This window comes from Phycodurus eques, chromosome 6, assembly GCF_024500275.1.
Source record: "Phycodurus eques isolate BA_2022a chromosome 6, UOR_Pequ_1.1, whole genome shotgun sequence".
Classification (NCBI taxonomy): domain Eukaryota; kingdom Metazoa; phylum Chordata; class Actinopteri; order Syngnathiformes; family Syngnathidae; genus Phycodurus; species Phycodurus eques.
In genome coordinates, this window is record NC_084530.1 from 21,426,361 (window position 1) to 21,448,303 (window position 21,943).

The 21,943-nt window shown below is 42.2% G+C and overlaps 2 protein-coding genes across 2 annotated transcripts; both read left to right on the forward strand.

Annotated features, from left to right (window-relative positions):
• The first annotated feature begins 638 nt into the window (after positions 1-638).
• On the forward strand, positions 639-4,399 carry msmo1 (methylsterol monooxygenase 1). The gene is given in 6 exon segments (XM_061679737.1): positions 639-671; positions 673-894; positions 1,401-1,549; positions 1,652-1,778; positions 1,897-2,051; positions 3,149-4,399. Coding segments are annotated over 6 exon segments (879 nt in total). The 3' UTR covers positions 3,342-4,399.
• Positions 4,400-5,554: 1,155 nt separating this feature from the next.
• cpe (carboxypeptidase E) lies at positions 5,555-21,739 on the forward strand. Its single transcript, XM_061679909.1, has 9 exons — positions 5,555-5,967; positions 16,152-16,348; positions 16,423-16,590; positions 17,256-17,373; positions 17,624-17,806; positions 19,042-19,181; positions 19,286-19,385; positions 19,933-20,051; positions 20,912-21,739. The coding sequence occupies exons 1-9, from the start codon at positions 5,733-5,735 to the stop codon at positions 21,008-21,010; spliced, it is 1,359 nt and encodes a 452-aa protein (XP_061535893.1). The 5' UTR covers positions 5,555-5,732; the 3' UTR covers positions 21,011-21,739.
• Positions 21,740-21,943: the final 204 nt, after the last annotated feature.

Consider the following 21,943-nt stretch of genomic DNA (forward strand, 5'->3'; position numbering starts at 1 on the left):
CGTGCTTTACTTCTGATTGGCTGTCGCTGTGGAGACCTTCAGTCTCACTATCATCGCTCCATATGGCCGGCCAATCGGAAACGCCGCTCGGCCCCTTGACGTCACCCTGCTCTCCCCGCCGGCCAATCGGAAGGTCGTTCTCTTGAGTACTTGACGCGCGAGGCCACCAGGTACACACAAACGCACACACGCTGCTCAAGTCCGTGGTAAGGTGAGTGCTAATAATGCTAACAAGCAGACAGTTAGCTCAACGTAAACGTTTATTTATTCTTTAAAGACTAAAACGAAGTATAACCTCATGAATTGACATCGTTAGCGGTCAAATGTACAATAATACGAGCCTCGTTAGGTGAGCTGGAAGGCACCCATTATAGGCCATAATTTGTCATTAACAGTTAAATATAAGCGATTTCTTAAAAATGGTCGAACGGGAGGAGTAATTCATTTAGTTTGTGTTTTATTGATAACTTTTTGCATGTTTATGCACTTTTTAAAATGATACAACATAATAATCTGTTGCAATTTGTTTTGCTGGATCCCCAAACTACATCTTGTGGACCCTGGGTCGTCCAGGGACCCACTGAAGCTTAAATAATGTGGCCTGTCTCTCTGCATCGCAGTCATCCGCTTCGTCCGTCATGGAGGTGAACAGCACGGCGAGCATCTTGAGCTACGGCCTACCTGGCGGCGGAGTACGTGGATGCGGTCTTGCCCGGGAATCCCTTGCAGCCCCCGTTCAAGCACGCGTGGGCCTACATGCTGGACAACTACACCAAGTTCCAGATCGCCACCTGGGGTTCGCTCATCGTGCACGAGTTCATTTACTTCCTCTTCTGCCTGCCCGGTTTCCTCTTCCAGTTCCTGCCCTTCATGCAGAAGTACAAGATCCAGCAGGTCAGTGTATGAATGTGAGTTTCATACTAGTCGCAGGGGGGACAGGAATCAAGCCCTGCCACGAATAACAAAAATCCGTCAATAATTGACCTCCCCCTCTTCAAGGGGTTTGTAATTATGTATAGATGCCACAAGATGACTGCAAAGCACTTAAAATAGAGAGGATGATAAAGCACCAGCACCATGCATCCAGCATGTACACAATCATGACTTCATGTTACATAAACTGTATGCAGTAGTTAAATTATTCAACACAAACAAACTACCCTCATATGAGGCTCATCAATATGATTAACTAGTATATTAGATTAAATGACATATGCAGCACAAACTGACGTGACATCACACATGCCACAAGATGGCAGCCAATTAAATGAATAGGAGAACTTTTTTCAGCAAATAATGAAGGCTAGGTTCCACAGAAAAAAAGCACAAAAAGGTGAATTTGCAAATTATGAACTGCGATCACATCATGGATTAATATATGCGTACGTGCGTGTGTGCAGGACAAACCGGAGACATGGGAGAAGCAGTGGCGGTGCTTCAAGATGTTGCTGTTCAACCACTTCTTCATTCAGCTGCCACTCATCTGTGGCACGTACTACTTCACCGAGTTCTTCAACATCCCCTACGACTGGGACTCCATGCCGCGATGGTCAGTGGCGTGTCAGTGGACAGACTGGTGTTTACATGGAGGCATTTTTGTATTGTGTGTATTCCGGGACTGATATTTACATTGTGTTTATGTGAACTCCAGGCCTTGCATCCTGGCTCAGTGCTTCGGCTGCGCCGTGGTGGAAGACACGTGGCACTACTTCCTCCACCGACTTCTCCACCACCGCAGGTTCTATAAGCACATCCACAAAGTTCACCACGAGTTCACCGTGAGTCCTATAAACACCCTAAACAACAACAACAAAAAAAAAGTCTACTGTACATCCGGCGTCCTTGCTGATCGTTCTCGATTTTTTTGTTTTTGTTTTTGTTTTTTCTCCCCGTCAGGCGCCGTTTGGCATGCAGGCCGAGTACGCCCACCCCGCCGAGACCATCATCCTGGGTGCCGGATTCTTTATCGGCATCATGATCTTCTGCAACCACGTCTTCTTCCTGTGGGCCTGGGTGGCCGTGCGCCTGCTGGAGACCATCGACGTGCACAGGTAATCGTCTCACCGTGACGTCACGTGTTTTCCGAGGCCAATGGTTCCCGAAGTGTGTGTGTGTGTGTGTGTTTGTGTGTGTGGTGGGAGGGGAGGGGCAGGACAAAAGAATGAATGAAAACATAAATCAAATAAGGTCTTTGCTTTTATTAATTTTTTTTCCATGTTTTAAAACCCATTTTTGCAGTGAGACAATTTTTCCAAAATGCATTAATTGGAATGTTGAATATTAAAAAAAAGAAGCCCGTTACACTGAAAATAATTACGCAGTTAAGGTACTTTAAAAAAAACATTTTGAAAAACATTGAGGTTTGTATTAATTACAATGTCTGAAATAAGCTGCAATGGACTGAAAATAAAATGTGTATGTCTGTCCATTTTGTTTTCATTTTATTTTTGTGGGTGCAAAAATTTGTTATGAATCAGGGGGGGGGCCCAGCAGAGAAAATTTGGCAACCACTGTCCTCGGCTGATTCGTGAGTGACGTTAACCAGCCAGGGGGCAGCAAAAACACCAAACGCATCATTACAAGACTGAATGAAATACTTTGACATTTGAAGTTATAACCCCAGAAATGGTAAAATGGTAAGTGGACTGCACTTAGGTAGCACTTTATCTACACTATCAGAAATGTATTGTAATGCAGTAATGAGTTGAATTCGTTGCGTGACCACGCTCTTAACCCAAAACACTCGTATCTGAATCATTTTTCCCCATTGAAATGAATAGATATGCCATTAATCTGTTCCAGCCCCCCCAAGAAACACTAACAGAAATATTTCTAACATGTTTTTTGATAAATAGAACTCTTCAGTACTGTACTTAATAAAAACATACACTAATAAAACAATGGTCTTTTTCCACATAATCTCCCGCGTTGCCAAAAAACATTGTGTTCTATGTGTATTTAAATTCTCTTTTTTTAAATTTTCAATCTGTGTTTTGCATCCCGTGATCCTAGTGAAGGTTTTGCGTTATTGGTGACAAAACAGGCGGACAGACAGGGGACGTGGCTGGGCTTTGCTTCAGATCCATGAAGAAGCACGAAAAATGTATTTATTTCTTTTTAAGCACATTTAAATTGTTTTCATCCCCAGCGGGTACGACATCCCAGCCAACCCTCTGCATTTGCTGCCGTTCTACGCCGGCGCCCATTTCCACGACTTCCACCACATGAACTTTGTAGGCAACTACGCCTCCACCTTCACCTGGTGGGACAAGCTGTTCAACACTGACAACCACTACAACAAGTACATGCACAAACAAGGAGGCGACAAGAAGACGCAGTGAAAACAACACAGTGTCTGAAATCTGATCTGGTTTGAATCCAGATTGGCGCGTTTGTGCCTTTGTTGCAGTGCGAGTATTGTGGTCTTCCGCTTGAGCAGAAATACAACCATCAATATTCTCTTTTTTTGCCTGCTGTTTGGTCTTTAAATATTATGTAGTATTTCAGCAGATGGTAGTGTTTGTCTACTCAACTGCAGATGGGTCAGGCACTTTGGGAAACTATGAACCCGTCAGCGTGAACCGATCCCTGCCACAAATAGCGAAAATCTCAGAGGAACTGACGCCCACCCAAAAAAAAGTTTGTAATTGCCAAGGCCGACAAGGTCCGACTCAATAAAGCTCTTCTCCTTGCGTCAACATAGTTGGTGGGCACCAAGATGCCACCAGAAGGCGCTAAAGCATTGTTTAATTAATTAATTTGTTTATTTTTAATGAAACATGACTGACCTGACTGAGCACGCAAACGGCAACTAGGTGTGTTTTAAAGCAAATAACAGAGAAAAGGTTCGCCCTAAAAATCGGAGAATGTATGAATTCTGAACTGCAAATAAGAGAAAATTTGACATTTGAGTTTATATAAAGGACTAAGAACGAAGAGAAAAAAAAAAAAAAAGATGGAACGCATTAATCATCATCAGAGAGACTTATACGTGCCTCCATTGGTGCTGCTGTTTTGGTTAGCAACAGAGTTCAAATGAGCTCCAAAGTTAACACTTTTACCTTAGTTTGTGAACAATAGTCTGCTTTTCTTGTTTTTTTTTTTTTTTTTTTTTACGTACCACCAGATTTTTGTTTGTTAGTTTTTTTCTTGACGTGTAAAGGCAGGCATGTATTTGAGGGAAATGTTTATTAGTCTTGAGTGGAGGGATGTCCACTATTTGAGGAAATACAGTATGTGAGGTGAGATGTTTCTGTATAGACTCAGCACTTGTAATTGTAAGCTTCTGCTCAGAAGATAAATAGTAATCCACGTTATTTTTATATAAATATATCCCACATTGAAACCCTGAGATATATGTGTGTGTTCATATTGGAATAAAAATATGACTATGTCTGACGATGTTCTCTTTTCCCATATGTGTATATATTGTAGGTTTTCCTCCATAAACCCACTGCTGCACTGAGGACACACCCCTGCAGCCACATCCTACACACACACACACAAAGACAAACTGCGCTACATCAGGTCAGCATACAGCAGCAGCTATCAAACGGGAAGTGAGGAAAATCTGACTCCCTTTTATTAATTTTATTAATTGGACAAGCTACTGTGTGACGACTACATTTCATGGAACCACCTTGTCATAATATTTGTAAATGTTAGGTGCCAGGATGCAGAAAAGTCTTTGACTGCCGCTCACTTGAACTGAATATAATGGCAAAAACTTTGTGTTTGGTGTTACGCTGCCAGATATAGCCTGACAGAAAATACTTTTGAGACATAAAAACATAGTCACTGAGCAATAAAAGGTTATATGTGGTAATGCGGTACATTAGCGGTTAATAAAACTGCTGGAATGCAGAGTGCGGGCGGTGGCATGCATGGTGAGCAGAGAACGAAGATAGGGTGGGGTCCTGTGGTCAATGGCTGTGTTTTCGAAATAAATATGGACCAGATATTTGCGGAAACCCACGCTCGCTTACGGTTTTTATGACCTGATGCCCTGCTTCTATCACGGCAATTATAATGAGTGTGAATTTTTAGCAGATTTTCTCAATTTGCTGTGCGCCTCGTTTATTGTGAGGTTTACCTTCCAGACCGCCCCTGCAATAATTAAAATCTGATAAGTAGCGACCACATATTTTGGGGGATTATTTATAAATATTTAAACCTCCCCAGACTCTTATTAATCTTTCCCAAACTCCTATTAACCTCTACCATACTCTTATAAAGACGTTCTATACTCTTAAACATAAAGTAATGCACAGTATTGTACACTATGTACATTTGATTCCTTGTCATATGTGTTTTAATGAGTTTGTCTTTTTCTTGTCTTTTTTTTAAGGCTGGTAACCCTTTATTTTACCACCCCAAAAATGACAGCATACTCAAAATCCGGCGATATGGAGAATTATGCACGATATGAATATGGGGGGGAAATATTCGCAATTGGCAATAGGTGAACCGCGCGACAGCGAGGGAACACTGGTGACGCTTTTATTTTGAAGGCACACGAAGGAAGTGCGACTCTTCTCCCTGCTTTGAACTTGACACTGGCTCACTCAGGTACGCATCCTCGCTGTGGCCAAAAGAGGAGAGCGAAGAAGCTCGCGCGGTTCCCCGTCCATCCAGCCAGCCTACACTAACCCCAGCATCCACCTGTTACCCCCACCCCCCCTGTTTGTTTGCTTTGTTTTTTTTGTTATTTTTTGGACGCAGCCGCCACCATCATGGCCATCACGAAGCCGCTGCTCCTGTTGTTCGTGGGCGCGACGTCGTGCGCGCTGTGCGCCGACGCCGAGATCTCCTTCGAGTACCACCGCTACGACGAGCTGCGGAAGGCGCTGGTGTCCGTGTGGCTGCAGTGTCCCACCATCGCGCGCATCTACACCATCGGGGAGAGCTTCGAGGGCCGCGAGCTCCTCGTCCTGGAGATGTCCGACAACCCCGGCGCGCACGAACCGGGTCAGTCCATTGCATCCATTTGGCCCTTCGACAATCAAAGTCGTTTGGTGCCTGTAATTTATTTTGGACACAATTTTGGTGTGATTTTAGCGACGTCGTTCTGCAGGTGGTATGCGTTCTAGGAGCCGTGTGTTTAAAAAAAAAAAAAAAAAAAAGGGAATTTTACCTACCGCACCACCGCCACTCAAAAAAAAAAGGGTGGGGGTGAGCGAGAGAGAAGAAGAAGCAATGTTAAGACGCCATTTTGCAGCTCGATGCTGATCCGCGGTCGTGAAGTTCAAACAAGCCGTAGGTGGCCAAGCTGCTGCGCCATTGTCAAGCAGAGCAGGTGTGCACGGAAATTTCGTTTCACGAGCCACTAAACCTTTTCATGGTGAAAAAACACTGCCGTTTTTACTGTCACTAGAATACACATTGAAAATTAGACAAAGAGGACAACACATTTTGTTCCAATAATAATTATATTAATTAATGCAGCCCTATGGGGGGCACAAGCCAGTGCAAACTGTAGGCCTGTCCCAAGCCCGGAGAAATGCAGAGGGTTGCGTCAGGAAGGGCATCCATCTTACAACTTTTTTTCCAGAAGAGGCACGAACATAGGGTGACCTATAAGAGCGGAGGTAGAAGCAGGCAGGTGGATTACATCTTGTGCAGACGATGTAATCTGAAGGAGGTTGCAGACTGTAAGGTAGTGGTTGGGGAGAGTGTGGCTAACCAGCATAGGATGGTGGTGTGTAAGATGACTCTGGTGGTGGGGAGGAAGATTAGGAAGACAAAGGCAGAGCAGAGAACCATGTGGTGGAAGCTGAGACAGGACGAGTGTTGTGCAGCTTTTCGGGAAGAGGTGAGACAGGCTCTCGGTGGACGGCAGGAGCTTCCAGAAGACTGGACCACTGCAGCCAAGGTGATCAGAGAGGCAGGCAGGAGAGTACTTGGTGTATCTTCTGGCAGGAAAGGAGAGGAGGAGACTTGGTGGTGGAACCTCACAGTACAGGAAATCATACAAGGAAAAAGGTTAGCTCAGAAGAAGTGGGACACTGAGAGGACCGAGGAGAGGCGAAAGGAATACATTGAGATGCGACACAGGGCAAAGGTAGAGGTGGCAAAGGCAAAACAAGAGGCATATGATGACATGTATGGCAGGTTGGACACTAAAGAAGGAGAAAAGGATCTATACAGGCTGGCCAGACAGAGGGACAGAGATGGGAAGGATGTGCAGCAGGTTAGGGTGATTAAGGATAGAGATGGAAATATGACTGGTGCCAGCAGTGTGCTAGCTAGATAGAAACGGCTTGTTCAGTAGAATTCTAGCACGTGAGAAGATGCCTGAGGAATGGAGGAAAAGTGCGCTGGTGCCCATTTTTAAGGAACAAGGGTGATGTGCAGAGCTGTGGGAACTACAGAGGAATAAATTTGATGAGCCACACAATGAAGTTATGGGAAAGAGTAGTGGAGGCTAGACTAAGGTATATCAACAATATTGTTTCATGCCTCGAAAGAGGACCACAGATGCATTATTTGCCTTGAGGATGTTGATGGAAAAGTACAAAAAAGGTCAGAAGGAGCTACATTGTGTCTTTGTAGATCTAGAGAAAGCCTATGACAGAGTTCCCCGAGAGGAACTGTGGTACTGCGTGCGGAAGTCTGGAGTGGCAGAGAAGTATGTTAGAATAATACAGGACATGTACGAGGACAGCAGAACAGTGTTGAATGTGAGGTGTGCTGTAGGTGTGACAAACGAATTTAAGGTGGAGGCGGGACTGCATCAGGGATCAGCCCTGAGCCCCTGCCTGTTTGCAGTGGTGATGAATAGGCTGACAGATGAGGTTAGACTGGAATCCCCGTGGACCATGATGTTTGCAGATGACCTTGTGATCTGCAGTGAAAGCAGGGAGCAGCTGGAGGAACAGTTAGAAAGATGGAGGCATGCTCTGGAAAGCAGAGGAATGAAGATTAGCCGAAGTAAAACAGAATATATGTGCCTGAATGAGAGAGGTGGTGGGGGAAGAATGAGGCTACAAGGAGAAGAGATAGCAAGGGTGGAGGACTTTAGATACTTGGGGTCAACTGTCCAGAGCAATGGTGAATGTGGTCAGGAAGTGAAGAAACGGGTCCAAGTAGGTTGGAACGGGTGGAGGAAGGTGTCAGGGGTGTTATGTGACAGAAGAGACTCTGCTCGGATGAAGGGCAAAGATTATAAAACAGTGGTGAGGCCAGCCATGATGTACGGATTAGAGACAGTGCCACTGAAGAGACAACAGGAAGCAGAGCTGGAGGTGGCAGAAATGAAGATGTTGAGGTTCGCGCTCGGAGTGACCAGGTTGGATAAAATTAGAAAGGAGCTCATCAGAGGGACAGCCGAGGTTAGATGTTTTGGAGACAAAGTTAGAAAGAGCAGACTTCGATGGTTTGGACACGTCCAGAGGAGAAATAATGAGTATATTGGTAGAAGGATGATGAGGATGGAGCTACCAGGCAAGAGAGCGAGAGGAAGACCAAAGAGAAGGTTGATGGATGTCGTGAGGGAAGACATGAGGGCAGTTGGTGTTCGAGAGGAGGATGCAGGAGATTACAGGCTTACGTGGAAAAGGATGACGCGCGGTGGCGACCCCTAAAGGGACAAGCCGAAAGGAAAAGAAGAAAAGAAAAAGAATAATTATATTAATAATGACTCAATCCATCCTTGAACCTTGTAAAATAATTATTTTGTTATTCCTTATTGTTGTCTTTTCATTGTAATTACTATATTTTAAATATTTTATTTTTAAAATATACTTGATGAATACAGTAATATTAACCAATAAATCAATCAATCCGAAAGATTGCATCACATTTAATATTATTATTGTTGCAGTTGTTATTATATTTTAACATTTTAAAAACATACTTATCAATCAATTCAAATAATATTAATCAATCCATCCATCCTTTGACCTTTTTTAAGATTGTATTAATTTATTTTAATTTTTTAAACATTTTTATTTTAGTATTTAGTTCTTAAATAAATTTTTTAACTAATCAAACAATTTTACTTAAAATGTTTTTATGGCTTATTGTTTTGTTTTTATTTCCATATAGTTTTCAAAAATTGGATTGAATTATTACTTATATATTTTTTGTAATTAATACAATTATATAAATCAATTAATCAATCTGTCCTTGGACGGTGCAAGAGATTTATTTTGTGAAATAAATCATTATTTTGTGAAATAAATCTTTATTTTATTTATGCATACGTATAGTTTTAGATTTAAAAAAACTTATTTTAACTATTGAAATTATGTTAATCAATCAAACCATTGTTTGACCTTTTGTTAGATTTGATTTAATATTTATTATTTAGTATATGTTTTTATTAGTTAAATATCATTAGTAATTGTAAAAAATATATTTATTAATATTGTTTATTTTTCATTATTTACAAACATATTTTCAATAAGTAAAGTAATAATAACAGTCAATCCATCCATTATTTTCTTAATCATGTTTTATTCGTAATGGCTGAACTTTGTAGACACCCTCAAGGTGCCTGCATTGTGCTGTTCCTAAGGCGGGGCGGAAATAACGGTTGTCGTGGCAACAGATCGTCTTAGCGCCCTGTGCCGACCGCCGGCTCGTGGTTAGCTCGGGGCCGTCTCGGGAGAGAGCAGAATCTCCACCCCCACCCGTTACTGCATCTGTTAGTAAGCCGCCATCTGTCAGAGGTTTCTTCTGTGTGCTACTACGTGACAACCCAACGCAGTGTTGTACCAGCTGGGATGTTTCTATTTCTATTTCATTTATAGTGTTTTGACGTTCTGTTTACAAATCGGACGAGGCGAATAGCTGGCGAAATGCTTCAGAATGTGATGTTAGTGTAACCAATTGTCCGTGTGGCTGCATAATTTGGTAGCAAACGGAGCAAATCCCGAGAACCAGTCTGTCTTTGAAGCTACTCTGAAAATAGCCCAAAATCACCCCCAAATTCCCGTGTCTTTTCAGAAATGGCTTCCTGAGACTTTTTTGTGGGTGTACTCGCGATAGACATGCCTACCAAATTTCAAGTTGCTCAGTGAACCAGATTTTGCGGGCTTGATTTTCAATGGAAGATCTTTCCAAACGGAGGACGCTTCCCAAACAAAATGGCCACTTCAAACTTGGGTTCTTGAGACATTTTGGTGGGTCTACTCATTATAGCGATGCCTACCACATTTTCTGTTGCTCAGTGAAATTGCCTACAGGGGCTGAATTGTTTTTTAAATTCTGGAGGGCGCTTTCAAGCCAAAATGGCCGCTTCAAACCAAATTGGCAGACTTCCTATGTGTTTTCAAGCACGGATTCATGCCGCTTTTTTGTGGGTCTACTCATGATAGACACGCCAACCAAATTTCATGAACTAGTTTTTGAAGGCTTAATTTTCAATTGGAAATGTCCCAAATGACCCTAAAATGTCCGGTTTGAACAAACGTGGCAGATTTTGTGGCATGGCTTCTGAAGGCTTTTTTGTGCGTAAATTTATGATAGACACGTCTCCCAAATTTGATGTTGCTGAAGTAAACTGTCTTCTGGGGCTGAATTTTTCTCAGGCAATATACGACAAGTTCAGCTTTGACGCAAATGAGCCTAAAATCACCACTTGGAACCAAAGTGTCCAACTTCCTGTGTCTTTTCAGGCATGGCTTCTTGAGACTTTTTTGTGCGTCTTCTCATGATCGACATGCCAACAAATTGATATGTTGCTAAGTGAAACTGGCCTTCGGGGCTGAGCAATATAGTGAGAATTTGATGCCCGCTGGAAATTTGACATCAATTCCTTGATTGATTAATTGGGGTGAATGAATGATGGATTAATCATACTCAATACTACAATCATTTACTTCATTACCAGAATATGTCAAATTGGATTCATTGTGGTCAGTGAGTGGGTCTCCCTTGTTATTGGACTGAGAATTTTAAACAGTGGCTGACATAAGAACTCCCCATGTGACCATAAATGCAGATGTGTAATGTGTAGGTATTAAGTGACATTTAGAAAACTATAGTAATAAATTACAAAAGCTCCTTCTCCTCATCTACTGTAGAAAAAGGGAGAGGATGAAAGATGATGTGAGTGGAGGCAGAACTTATTTATTATTCATAAAGAGCCGTATGCATCTGTCGTCACTCCAAGTCGGAGCCTCTTTCACCCAAGGATCTCGTAAAATCCCTGCATCGGAGCTGTAACAGTAGCCTTTGCCTTTCACGCACAACTCAGCCAAGGCACGAGCTTGCCCTGTGCAATTTCACACAATCACATGGTATCTCGCAATCAGATAATTAGATGGTACCATTCCGCTTTAGTGCCTTTAATGCAGAAGAGTAGAACAATGCCGGCTTTCCCAAGCAGTGTGAAAGGGCCTACTGTTACAGCGCAGATACTAACTCCCAAGTGGAAAATTGCAGGATTTTCTGTCTTCTCCTGTTCCGTGTCAGGGACATTGACACAGAAGGATGGAAAAAAAAGCAGAAAAATACCATCTTGCAGGTAGTATGAAATGACCTTAGATTACAGCCATAATGCTACCTCTGAGGGCAGAAAATGGATTGTTCAGCTTTGTCCTCTTCATTCCGCGTCAGTGCTATTTAGACAGAACAGAACGGAAACATTTTTATTTTTACAGGCAGTGTGGAACGGGCTTCTAAAAAAAGGAAAATTGCAGGGTCTACTTCATCTTCCCATTCCATGTCAGTGCTGTTTATACAAAGCAACAAACAACAAAAAAGCCAGAAAATTACTATTCATCTTACAGACAGCGTGAAAGTGGCTTCTGTCACGGCTTTGGTACTACCTCCAAAGGCAGAATTTTGCAGAGTTGACTTCGCTCTCCCCCTCGTCTGTCTGTGGAGTTTATACAGAACAAGAATACAGAAAAGTGGCTGTATAGTGGCTTATACAGGCTGGGTGAAAGGGGCTTCTGATACAGATCTGATACTACCTCTAAAGGCGGAAATCTGCTGGATCGATTTCGTCGCCCCATCTTATGTCGGTGCATTTTATACAGAAAAATAGGGGGGGGGGGGGGGGGGGGGGGATACCATCTTACAGGCAGTGTTAAAGGGGCTTCTGCTATGGCTTTCACACTACCTCCGAAGGCGGAAAATTGCCTGGTCGGTCGATTTTGTGTCAGTGTCATTTATCCAGAATAGCAGAAGAAAGCGGAAAATTGAGAGGTTGATTTTGTCGCCCATCGCTGCCATTTATACAGAGCAGTAGAAAAATAGCTGTGTTTACAGTCGGTGTGAAAGGTGCTTTTGTCGCAGCTCTGATACTACCTCCGAAGAAGGAATTTTGCAGTCTACATCATCTCCCCGTTCCCCATTGACACAGAAGTTTGAAAAACAGGCAGAATGTGTATTCATGGTCATGTGTATTCTGCAAAAAATACCATCTTGTAGTCAGTGTGGAAGGGGTTGATATTACAACTCTGGTACTACCGCTAAGGTGGAAAATTGAAAGCTCGACTTTATCCCCCTCATTTCCCGTCAGTGCCATTTAGCCAGAGCAGTGGAAAAATACCATCTTAAAATCAGTGTGAGAGGGGCTTTTATTATAGCTTTGATACTGCTGCAGAAAATGTGTGTGTGTGTGTGTGTGCATGCTAACAGTCACTTCGGCACCAAAACATCCCCTCTGCCCATTCAGAGTTGCCACGGCGACTTTGAGCACCCACCCGCTTTCTACCCTCCCTGATGACGTCATTATGTCGTCGCCACGGAAACCATAATGACAAGCTGCCCCTGTACAAAATGACACATCAGTAAAGAGCTGACTCAACTGAGGTTACATACTAGACATATAGTATACATGTATTATAGATACATACTTTATGGGACATATTCAGTCTGCATATTGTATTACAGTGCATTAAGTGTCACAAAAACACATCTTCAGCTTCTGTTACATCTCTAAGATAAGATAGGATAAGATAACTTTTATTATTATTATTTAGGGAAATTTGCAAAAAGGCAAAAAAAATAATAATAATTCCATCTTCAGAGGTACGATCAGAGCTGAAAATAAGCTCCTTTTGCCCCCTTTTATACTGTCTGTAAAATGGTAGAGCGCTATTTAAAGCTAAAATGATCTGGGAAAAGATGTTTGGAGTCAGAACCGAGATGACCAAGTCCTGAGCCAAAGTGGGCGGATGTTGGCAGGTTACAAGGTCTGTTCTACCAGTACGACTTGAAAAACATTTGAACGTCGGAACTTATTATGGGGTTTATCGGAGGCGCATTAAATGGTGGTAAGTGTGTGTTGACGCCTATTTAACAATGAGTTTGAATGTGATTGGTCAATTCTCCAAACAGCCGCATCCTCTCACAACAGGTTGTGTAAACTTGTGCAACCGCATCTCCGTCGTTGTTGTTTTTATACTTCCCTTCTGGAAAATATTTTTTTTAATAGAGGTTATAGGTCACATTAATTGCGGAATAATTTTGAAATGACTCATCTTGGTCTCATTATCTTTATATCACAAAAACCTGGCATTTGAACAGGGGTGTGTAGACTTTTTAAAACCACAGTATTTGAGGCCCACCAACGCCTGTTTAAACCATTCAACCCACACGAGGACGTTAAGAGTTAATTGCAGCCTTGAAATCATTAGTAACCAGTCAAACGGAGAGCCAGATTGAAGGCTTGAAAAATAACCTGAGCACCAGATGTGCTCTGTTCGCGTGTGTGTGTGTGTGTGTGTGTGTGTGTGTGTGTGTGTGTGTGTGTGTGTGTGTGTGTGTGTGTGTGCGTGCGGGTGTGCGTGCGTGGTACTCACCCAAGAAGCCGCTGGGACTTACGTATTTATTAGTTGTGAAAAGACCAAAACCAACACAGCCCTTGCTAGCCTCTTTGACACAGAAAACCTGTAACAGAAGATCCAGCATTTATCCGCCTTTGCCTTTCACACAGCAACACTGCATCCCAACCATCACAATCCTCAACATCTGGCGTGATGTGTAAAATAGCCGTCAGATCGTCTTTTTTTCCTTGTCAGTGTTACGTATGAATGGCGCAGACACAGAAAAACAAAAAGACGGAACAAATGCCATCTCACAGTGTGAAAGGGGCTTCAGCTAAAGCTCTGAGACGACCTCCGAGGGGCAGGAAGTAATTTATACAGAACGGTGACACGGAAGGCAGAAAAGTGTGAAAATGACGACTTCAAACGTCATCGAGCGTTCACACAGACGTTGTCGAGCCTCTGTTATGTCTTTGATCATACATCAGAAGGCAGAAACTGGAACAGAAGCTCCTTTTATGTTATCTGAAAAAGCCAAAGTACCGTCCCTCCTTTTTCCTGTGTCGCTGTTCTAAATACATCAACGGTAAAAAATTTAACGTTGCGAGCCGTGTAAAAGGGGGCTCTGTTACGGCTCTGATACTATTTCTGAAAGCAGAATACTGTATTGCTGGATCCACTTTCTTTCCAAATTTCATTGCCACTTACATAAAAAAGTAAAAGATAAAAGCTGGAGAAATACCGTATTTCCCAGGAAGTGTGAAAGGGGCCCTTAGCCTCTTTTAGAGATTGTGTTCTCGCATCACTGTCGTGTGTTAGACTTCACACGTCTGCCTCGTCATTCCGCTTTCTGAGTTCATTTCAGAAAGCGGGTCAACCCAGTCAACAGAAGCCCCTTTCACACTGCCTGACAAAAACGGTATTTCCACAAATCCCTTCCAAGTCGCTGTTCTGTTGAAATGGCAAAAACTTGAACAGGCAGTGTAAAAGGAGCTTCTGCGGCAAGTCTGACACTGCCGGCGAAGTTGGGAAATTGCCAGGTTGAATTCATCCCCCATTCCTTGTCAATGCCATCTTTTCCACACGGCGTGAAAGGGGCTTCACTTTTACCTCTGATATTACCACTGAAGGCAGAAATTTTATTTCTCCCCACCTTTTTTTCCCCCCTCATTTTGCTGTTATGTATAAATAGCACCACGTACATGATGTCCAGTCTTATAACGTGTTGCTCCTCCTGATCTGTGTGTGTGTCAGTCGGATTGTCCCGATGGATTTCCGGGCTGCAACGTTCAATCCTCGTTTAACCTTTTCTGGCGATTAGTCACTGGGTCACTGCTGACGAATGCAGTGTGGAGTGTGTGTGTGTGTGTGTGTGTGTGTGTGTGTGTGTGTGTGTGTGTGTGTGTGAGACCTTCTGTTGTTCAGTGATGGACGACTGATCATTTACATCAAACTGTCTGTTAGTGTCGATTTATTCATTTTGCGTCTGAAATGTATCGGTTTGTTCTTTGGTCCTTGCGTTATTTGTGTAATCTTGCTAACTGACTGACTGACTGAGCGACGAACCGACAAAATAACCAAATGACTAACAAGGCAACTAACTACCCAACAAATAGGCTGATGACCAAACCGACTGACTAACTAACCGAGCATTAACCTGAAAAACTACCAAATAACCCACTGACTGTTTGACTGATTAACTGACCGATCAATTGACTAACGTACTAATTAACCAACTGACTGACCTACTGACAACCTGACCATCTAGCCAATTATTTTACTGATTAACTGACTTACTATCTGACAAACTGACTTACTAACTATTGATTGACTGGACTACTGACTAACCAACTTGCTAACTGACTAACTAACCTACTAATCAACTGGCTGACCTACTAACTAACCAACTGACCCACTGACAACCTGACCATGTAACCAACCATTTTACTGATTAACTGACTGATTATCTGACTAACGAACTATTGATTGACTGGACTACTGACTGACTAACTAACCTACTAATTAACCGGCTGACCTAATAACTGACCGACTGACTGACACACTAATTAACTGACTGACTAACCAGCTGACTAACAGACCGACTAACTAGCTAACCAACCAATTGTATGACTGACTGACTTTTTATCTGATTAACTGACTGACTAATCTGACCAACTGACTCAATCACTAGCCAACTAACCAACCCACCGATGGAGTGACTTACCGACGAACTGACTGGCTGACTAAGTAACGTGACAAACAAAAGCTTTTGCCTCACTTTTTTGTCCTTGTTGGAGGTCATCCTTTTTTAGTTTTCACCCCTTTTTAACCGGATGTAAAATAAAAAACAAAGTTCTGGATTTATTTTGATAATAACACGACAGAATGTGCGTTTGAGATGCGACTGACTGCACGTGTTTGTGTGCGCAGGCGAGCCCGAGTTCAAGTACGTCGCCAACATGCACGGCAACGAGGCGGTGGGCCGGGAACTTTTGGTCTACCTGGCGCAGTACCTGTGCAACCAGTACCAGCAGGGCAACGAGACCATCATAGACCTGATCCACAGCACGCGCATACACCTCATGCCCTCCATGAACCCAGACGGATTTGAGAAAGCCGCCTCACAGGTGACCTCGGTCGGGCCGACGATGCCGTTGAGTGACGGCGCCGTGTTAAGTCACCGTGGGGGTCTTCTGTTCAGTCCGGCGAGATCAAGGACTGGTTCGTGGGCCGTACCAACGCTCAGGGGGTGGACCTGAACCGCAACTTCCCCGACCTAGACAGAATCGTCTACGTCAACGAGCGAGAGGGAGGGGCAAACAACCATCTGCTGCAAAACATGAAGAAGTCTGTGGATGAAAACACTAAGGTGGGTCAACGGTGGCCTGAAGTACGATCGACTTCTCCTTGATGCACAGTATCTACATACTGCAAACAAGGGATGCTCAATCCCACTTTTTGTCAGACCCATACCAGAACTCGTGTTCACTCTTGAGTACTCACTGATACAATACCACTCGTATTTTTGATACATAACATGTCAATTAACATAATGACAGAAAGGCGGCACGGTGGACGACTGGTTAGAGGGTGTGCCTCACAGTTCTGAGGACCGGGGTTCAATCCCCGCCCCCGCCTGGGTGGGTTTTCTACGGGCTCTCCGGTTTCCTCCCACATCCCCAAAACATGCATGGTTGGTTAATTGATGAGTCTAAATTGCCCGTAGGTGTGAATGTGAGTGCGACCGGTTCTTTGTTTGTATGTGCCCTGCGATTGGCTGGCAACCAGGGTGTTTTTTTGCTTTATCAGTATCAGTGGCTGGTATCGGCAGCCTTCAAAAGTACCTGATACCTTGAAATAAGACTGGTATCGGCTGGATACCGATACCTGGTATCTGTACTCGCCACTCCCTACCACATACCCACCTAACAAATCCACCTACCTACTCTACCTACCAACCCAACGCTGTTATTTGTATTCCATTTAGAAAATAAATACAAATAAATGTTGAGTATGCATTGTCCATATTTGTAGTTGGCTCCAGAGACCAAGGCGGTGATCCACTGGATCATGGACATCCCCTTCGTCCTCTCTGCTAACCTGCATGGCGGAGATGTGGTGGCCAACTATCCCTATGACGAAACCCGCAGTGGTGAATAAATATTGTGTATTTGTCTATTAAGCAGGGTTTTCTATTTTTTTTGTGGCCAATTGAGGAAAAAAAAATGGAAGTCCATTAAAATTGGGCTCTCCGCATTACATAAAAATTGCCGGACATTCTTAGAACTAAACAGAATAAGAGGTAAGTACCTGGGACACCTTTGGCCACTAAAAAGATAGAAACCCTCGTATATGAGCGTGATTTTCCAGAATGAATGGAAGCTGTCCGTTTGGTGTTGAAGGCTCGGCCCACGAGTACAGCACCAGCCCCGACGACCTCATCTTCAAGTCGCTGGCCAAAGCCTACTCCGTCTACAACCCCGTCATGTCCGACCCGCGGCGGGCGCCCTGCCGCAAGAACGACGACGACTCCAGCTTCAAGGACGGCATCACCAACGGGGGCGCATGGTACAGCGTGCCGGGGGGTAAGAAACATGATCGAGTCTCAGGATTCGTAGGTAGGAACTGAGGGCCTGCCACGGATAGCGAATGTCCAACTGCGATTCGGGAATTCACTTCAATGTGATTGATAAAATATTAGGCAATGACTAGCTGAACATTGCTCATGACGTCAAACACATCTTAACATTATTAGCACTGTCATTCTTTAAAAATATATATATATATATGTTCATAAATAATAATATGATGAAAAGCATACCTCTCCGGATTTTTTTCATGTAAGTATTTTTCTTTTAATGTAATTTAATAACAAAATATTTGCCACGAAAGTAATTATTAGAATTTGAATTCAGTGTAATGGCAAAATATTTTGCATCACTTGGGCTTGGGCTGGTTACCGTTTTGATGGTATCCCACGGTTTTGAAAATTCACGGTCTCAAAACCGCCAAAACCTTCCATCAACGGCATGAGCTGGGTTTTTTTTGTTTTCTTTGTTTGGGGGGGAACCAGTTCAGGGTGTACCCCGCCTCCTGCCCGATGACAGCTGGTGAGCCTGACGAATAAAAGTTATTTATCCAAGAATTTATCCAAGAATTTCACTTAAGAGCTGTTAATATGATACAGTGAAACCGCAATATTTTGCTCATGGCAATCGTCCCATCAGAATCTGATGCCAATTTTCTGTGGGTACTTCCCATATTCCAAAAACAAGTCCTGAACTCCCATAAATAGCGGTGGTCCACTGTCAATGCTCTTCATATTTAATTTTAAAAGGAATAATTTCAATATAATATTTTGATTTATTTCTATTTAATTTGATTTTTAAAAATATTGTTTCAGTTTTCTTATTAAAATTGAATTTAAAATGTAAATATTTCAATGTGTTGTGTTTTGTCTTTAATTCAATGGAATAAAAATATTGTATTTTCTATGCATTTTTTGTAGTTATATAATATATAATAATATAGTATCACTAGTATAGTATATAATAATTTAGTAAAAACATTTTGTTTTAATTTAATTCATTTTATGCAATAATTTTGTTCCAATGTCATTTTTTAAAATTGAATTAATAAAAAGGAAATGTGTTTCACATTAAGAAAAACATTTTTTTTTTTTTTTTTAAAGGCTCAAATTAAAGGTACAGTATGTAACAACTTGACCTTAAAATCACACAAATGTTTTTTGCCACTTCACTTCAAACAGAGCGTTAGCATAGGCGCTAACATGTCTGCTGAGAGTATCGTTGTGGTTCAGGAATGCAGGACTTCAACTACCTGAGCAGCAACTGCTTCGAGATCACGCTGGAACTGAGCTGTGACAAATTCCCTGTCGAGGACTTGCTCAAGAGCTACTGGGAGCAGAACCGCAACTCGCTGGTCAGCTACATCGAGCAGGTGGACGCACATATGCTAAATAGCGTGTCACTTTCACAAAATCGTGTGTGATTTTTTTTAATTTATTTTTTTAAATCATTCTATGCGTGTGTCTGTATGTTTAGGTTCATCGCGGCGTGAAGGGCTTCGTGCGAGACCTGCAGGGCAACGCCATCAGCAATGCCACCATCTCTGTGGAGGGCATCGAGCACGACATCACCACAGGTAGCGAACACAAAAACCCATGCGACATCTACAGCTAACAAAGCACATTATAAAATGTATCTTTTGTGGTTTCATGTTGGTAATTTAAATTTAAAAAAGTTAATAAACGACAGTAAAAGCCACTCTAGGCAAAAAAGAAAACAAGACAATAGTAAATCCAAAACGCACGCCAATCTAGCTTGAAGCTGCATTTTTAGAAAGTGTGTGAGGACAGAACACCAAACTCCTAAGAGAAATGCCTACTTTAAACAATTTTTGTGGACATGTTTCATAAGTAAACGTGAACATTTTGGCATCCTTCTACTCCATAACCTCATCTTGCTTGTTCGGCTTCAGAAAAATGGTTAAGAATGCGGCCTGTCACCGCAAGGCATCGCGTTTGATTCCCCCCAACATGCTTCATGCTAAACAGACTGCTGCCCTTCAAACTTAGTTCATTGGATGCAGGACTTCATCTTGTGGACATATTTGGTATTGCTACATTATGGTTGCGACTTTTTGTTTGTGATGATGATACAAATGTTTTGGGATTTTTTTTTCCCCCCAGCCAAAGATGGCGACTACTGGCGCCTGCTGACCCCTGGTAACTATAAAGTGGCGGCGTCGGCTCCAGGATACTTGAGCGTCATCAAGAAGGTGGCAGTTCCGCACAGCCCCGCCACCAGGGTACGAAGAACCGGGCGCAACATCATTATAACCCCCCGGAAAAGCAAAAACAGAAAACAAAAAAAATGTTTTCCCCAAAAAATTTTTTTAAAGCTTTAAGAATTACGTAAATACAGCTGAACTGTACGTAACAAATGTACTGTACAGGATTAAACCAAAGTTTAAACCACTGTTAAATTATGCAGTTTCAACATTTAAATCTTTGGTTTTTTTTTTTTTTTTTTTTGTACCACTAGAGAAAGTATCACACCTTGAGACTAGACTATGTTGTGAAACAGTTTTTCTAAAAAAAAATTCATTTTAAAATGAATGTGTGAATATTTATAAATACAGTATACCTAACATATGCTCAGTTGAATTTTGTTAGAAAACATAATTAAGATAAATTACATTCAAATAAATTGTTGCATATATGTATTTTAAAAATAGAATTAAAAGACAACTGGTTAGCACATCTGCCTCACAGTTCTAACGACCGGGTTTCAAATCCCGGCCCCGCCTGTGTGGAGTTTTCATGTTTTCCCAGTGCCTGGGTGGGTTTTCTCCGGGTACTCCGGTTTCCTCCCACGTCTCATGCATGATAGGTTAATTGAAGACTCTAAATTGCCCATAGGTGCGAGTGTGCGTGCGAATGGTTGTTCGTTTATATGTGCCCTGCGATTGGATGGCGACCAGTTCAGAGTGTACCCCGCCTCTCGCTCGAAGATAGCTGGGATAGGCTCCAGCATGCCCACCACCCTAGCGAGGATAAGCGGTACAGAAAATGCATGGATGGATAAGTGTGCGGGTGTTTGTTTGTTTGAACATAGGCAGGTTTTTTTTTTTTTTTTTTTTATAATAACATTTGTGTTTGTGTGCAGGTGGACTTTGAGCTGGAGTCTCTGATGGAGCGCAAGGAGGAGGAGAGGGAGGAGTTGATGGACTGGTGGAAGATGATGTCGGAGACGCTCAACTTCTAAACGGAGACGACGACGCCTAAACACCCAACGCTCGCTCGACACGTCTTCTCCCAGTCTTTCATTCCTTTTCTGTTGTTCCTTCGTGTTTCAATATCCTATACACACACACCAAGGCGGAGGAATTTTTTTGATGTTGTGTCATTTTGTTGTTTATTGTGAGTGGTAACCATGGCAACCATCCCTATAACCAATGAGAGTTGCAGACACACGCACATAAAATTCAATTCAATATTAATAGGACTGACGATGAAGGGTAAAACACTTATAAAAAAAGGAAGAAAAAAAAGCACTATTATAATCATCAATGATTTGCAGCACAGCTTGGCTTTGAGCACAAAATGAGTTTTTATTATTCTTAATAATATATATATATATATACAGTCCAATATATATATATATATATATATATATATATATATATTGGACTTTATTTATCGACTTAAGTATATAGCGAGAAATATTTATGTGTGTGTTTGTAACACTTAAAAAGCAAACCCAAAGCCATTCCTTTGTCAGCGCGTCCCACAATAAGGAACTGTGAAAGCTTGTTTCGTTCCATTTTAACGTGCTCGACACTAAATTGAATGGATGCAAAATACTCTATATCACACTGTACACGTGTGGAAGAAATTGATGAATGTATAGTTGTTGAAAATGGACTTGTATACAGGACAGTATAAATAAGAATGGAACTGATTCAACAATAAAACAATGTTTATGTTGTCACAATGTGTGCTTGTGGGTGTTTTGTTATACTTAATGCAATGGCTGCTTACTCAAACCTTGCATAAAAGTGTTATATATACAGGTAGACTACACCTCAATAAATTAGAATAGTGTCCAAAGCTCAATTTGGTTAGGTTCAAAAAGTGAAATACTAAACACACAGTGAAATATATGATTTTTTTTTTAAAAATACTGTACATGTATAAT